Consider the following 3,835-nt stretch of genomic DNA (forward strand, 5'->3'; position numbering starts at 1 on the left):
AGGTATTTAATGAAAGAATAAGAAGAAAGGGCCGATCGATAATTCAACATTCCTAAACAAACATTCCACTCGTAGGTTTCGATCGAGCATTTTAAATATCCTTAAATATCCTTAATTTTTCCGTCATAAATTACGGTCGAAGGGACACGTTATGGCATGGTTAACAAGGGACCGTTGACCGAATCGGATAAACGATTATTACCCAAGACAATTGTTCAACATTGTTACATTAATAGGATTAACCGATCAGCAAGAAAGCAATATTGTTGTCGTAATGATCGCAAATAGATAAGCACACCTTTTATTTCCATTGTCGTCCTTACGAAAATCTTTGTATCCACGTTATTTAATGGAGTTTCGCATCGTATATAAATGTACTCATTTATTTTAAAAAGAAAAAAAAAAAGGAATCGTAGAGATAGATCGGTACGAAATGGGAAAATAACGGGAGAAGGATATCGATTTCGAGAAGGTTGGATTCGATATTCGATCGAAGAGCATTGGCAGGCGGCTTTTCAACAAAGGGCGTTCACCCCCCTTCGGGTGTGTATTCACGCGTGGACGAACAACGTGGTTCCCGTGGAGAGTTGGTCGCCCGAACACCCGTACGCAGTACGAGGGCGTAGAAAACAGATATCGCGTTTGGATTTGTTTGTATACGCGGGTTCGCGGGTTCGAGTTTAGTCGCGACTGCGCTCCCCACCACCGTCCTCTGCTCGTCTACTCATCGGCCACCTTCGAAATCCCTGCCCCCGTCCTAACTCCGCGCTGTTTGCACAGTTTACTGTCAAACATTGGCCGCAAACCATCCTGGTGGGGAGAGAGGACGTGGTCGGTGGAAGGGGCGTATCGAGGACAGCGATTGGCTCGTTCCCTCTGTTTGCGCCAAGTCGATAGATCGGGAGGCGTGGCCATCCGACTCGTATATATACCGCGCGTGGCGGGGATGACGGCAGATATGCGGCATTGCTTCGCACGAGTGGAACGGCGTATAGTGGGAAAAAAAAGGGAGATCGGGAATAAGAGTTTTTCCGGTGAGAGAGAAGAAGAGTAAACGGAGTAAGGAGTATAGAAAAAGAGTTAAAAGAAGAAAAAAAAGAGGAAAAGAAAAAAAGAAAATCCTTCCCCCCTTCCGTACCGAGTAGATCACGAGTTAAATACAGTGATGTATTTACCGTTCGGGACATTTGCTTCGTGTTTGTCCCTGTGCTGTGAAGAACGAGAGAAGATCTCGAAGCGGAACGATCCTTGTGTGTTTTAACGTTTCTTTTTTCTTTTTTTTTTTTCCCTCCCCCTCCCTCCCCCCCTCCTCCCCCCGACGAGTGCCGAGGAAGAAAGTGTCGAGCGGAATTTTCGAGCGGAAGGGTGAAAAGAATGGTGAATATGGAGGGATCGGGCGAGCAACAAACTGTGACAGCTTCGCCACCACCTCGAGTTCCTCTCAAGAGCAGTTTCAGTATCCGCAGCATTTTGCCGGAGGCATGCGCGGGTACACCGGCGCCGGCGGTCACCCGGCCATCATCCCCCGAGATAAGCCACGTCGACGAGAGCGAGGATTCGAGCGATCTCGACGTGACAGGGGACGGCGGTGCCGAGACGCCGCCATTGGATTGCTCGAGGAACGCGGCCACCACGGTCAACTCGTCCGAGCAAAAGGATTCCAAGGATCGGCAGTCGGACGACAAGAAGAAATGCGAGAAACCACCGTATAGTTACAACGCGTTGATCATGATGGCGATTCGTCAGAGCCCGGAGAAAAGACTCACGTTGAACGGTATCTACGAGTACATAATGCGCCATTTCCCTTATTACGAGAACAACAAGCAAGGATGGCAAAATTCCATCCGACACAACTTATCGTTGAACAAGTGTTTCGTCAAAGTGCCCCGCCATTACGACGACCCCGGCAAAGGGAACTATTGGATGCTGGATCCGAGTTCCGAGGACGTGTTCATCGGTGGGACGACGGGCAAACTTCGGCGGAGGACGACCGCCGCGTCGAGGTCGCGATTGGCGGCGTTCAAGAGGAGCGTGGTCCTCGGTGGATTGTACCCATCGGCGTACGCGCCACCGGGATGGCCGGCGTCCCTCTACACCCTCCCTTACTTGCATCGAGCCGCCGCCGCCTATCCACCGGCAACCGGCGCCTACTCCACCCCTGCCGGTTATCCGGCGAGCTTGTTGCCCGGCGCTGCGACGAGTTCGAGCACCAGTTTGCCCTGCAAACCGCAACCACTGCCCGCCACCGCCGCACCCCCTCAACACGGCCCGTTCTCCATGGAGAGGTTGCTCCAGCCACCGACAGCCGCCGGGTATCCGGCCGGGATCGCCGCTTCCGGTATCCCCGTGTCGGGCACACCCTACGACTTCTACTCCACTCTGAGGTCGCTGGCTGCCCACCAGCACCAGAGCACCGCGGCGGTGTTCGCGCACAACCAACAGCAATCCGCCAGATACCACGTGAATCAACCACCGCTGTTGAGCCAACCGACCTCGGCCACCGCGTCCCCGGGAAGCAGCCCGGAACCCATGTCGCCCCATTCGCCACCGGTCACCATTTGCAACTCGGTCGGGGTGCAGCAACCGAGGTCCCTGCCGCACAGTCCTCCCCAGTTGCTGTTGAAACCGATCACCGTACTCACCGGCAGGCAGAGCTGAACGTCGTCCACGATTTAGGCGACAGATCGCCAAGGTATCCGGACTTCGTGTCGCCATCGGCGACCATTCGCAATCGAGGCAGGCCTCCTTTGAATCTGATTGTTGCAAGTCGATACTCGTGGTTGGAAACCGGAGTTGTACCATGTCGATGATTTAGGCTGATCGATTCGCCACGCCGGAGAGAATGGCCAGAGTTTGTGGACACCGTATTGGCCGAGTATCATTTTATCATCAAGAGGATAATTTTCTCGATGGCTGTTGAGATCGAACGCTGTGCTCTACACGGATAGATAGAATCGAACAAGGTGATATTCGAAACGAATGGTTTATCGGACTGTTGCTCTCGTGGGACAATTGAAATGCGCGAGAAAAGAGTGGTAAAGTTCGAGGAGAGAGAGAGAGAGAGAGAGAGAGAGAGAGAGAGAGAGAGAGAGAAAGCTGATTTCTCATTTTCGATCCGATTCCGGACCGGCGTTTCATTCAAATTGATCCAAGGATATCGGATACGTTTATCTTCTCGATCCCGGTTAATGCGTGTGCAGTGTATGTACTTTTATTTTAATTTCTTTCTTGTATCGATATCTGTAAATATTAGAGTTTAAAGAATCGAATTAGAATCGAATTAAATAAATAAGTAAATATTCGCCTACGAATATTCGAAAACACAGGTCGGCGATTCTGCTTGATGCGTGATCGCTATCCTGGCCGCGCGATTTGTGATCATGTTAAATGATAAAAGAGTAATATAATATTGTAAATAATTAAATAATTCGTTTAGATGATCTCTTGTCGCTCTCGATCGAATTTCAATCGAAATGTATTATAAGTATTATATTCGATTTTAAAAATCGAAAGGAGAATCGAATTAATTTCCTGATTTTTCGAGATTCGTCGAATTTGTTATATCATGTACATAGATGATAATTGTTATTCGTAAGATATAGACACGATATATGTACATATGTATACACCCGAGGATCGTGAACGTATGATCGCCAAAATAAATGTTCAAAACTTTTTTAAAAAAATTTGTCTGATCAACATTGCGATTACCTTAGCCTCGAATTCTACTTCTACTTCTTCTTCTTCTTCTTCTTCTTCTTCTTCTTCTTCTTCTTCGTTATCGTCAAATTTTTTCGAAAACGTTAATCGACTTTCACAGATTTTCTAACGATTC

General features: G+C 48.8%; 1 protein-coding gene across 1 annotated transcript; it reads left to right on the forward strand.

Annotated features, from left to right (window-relative positions):
• Positions 1 to 972: 972 nt before the first annotated feature.
• LOC100869713 (uncharacterized) lies at positions 973 to 3,275 on the forward strand. Its single transcript, XM_003694552.4, has one exon. It carries the CDS (start codon positions 1,375 to 1,377, stop codon positions 2,656 to 2,658), a length of 1,284 nt encoding a protein of 427 aa, XP_003694600.1. The 5' UTR covers positions 973 to 1,374; the 3' UTR covers positions 2,659 to 3,275.
• Positions 3,276 to 3,835: the final 560 nt, after the last annotated feature.

Source organism: Apis florea, unplaced genomic scaffold (genome assembly GCF_048593485.1).
Source record: "Apis florea isolate Af1SG1 unplaced genomic scaffold, ASM4859348v1 contig_2293_pilon, whole genome shotgun sequence".
In the NCBI taxonomy this organism is placed as follows: Eukaryota; Metazoa; Arthropoda; class Insecta; order Hymenoptera; family Apidae; genus Apis; species Apis florea.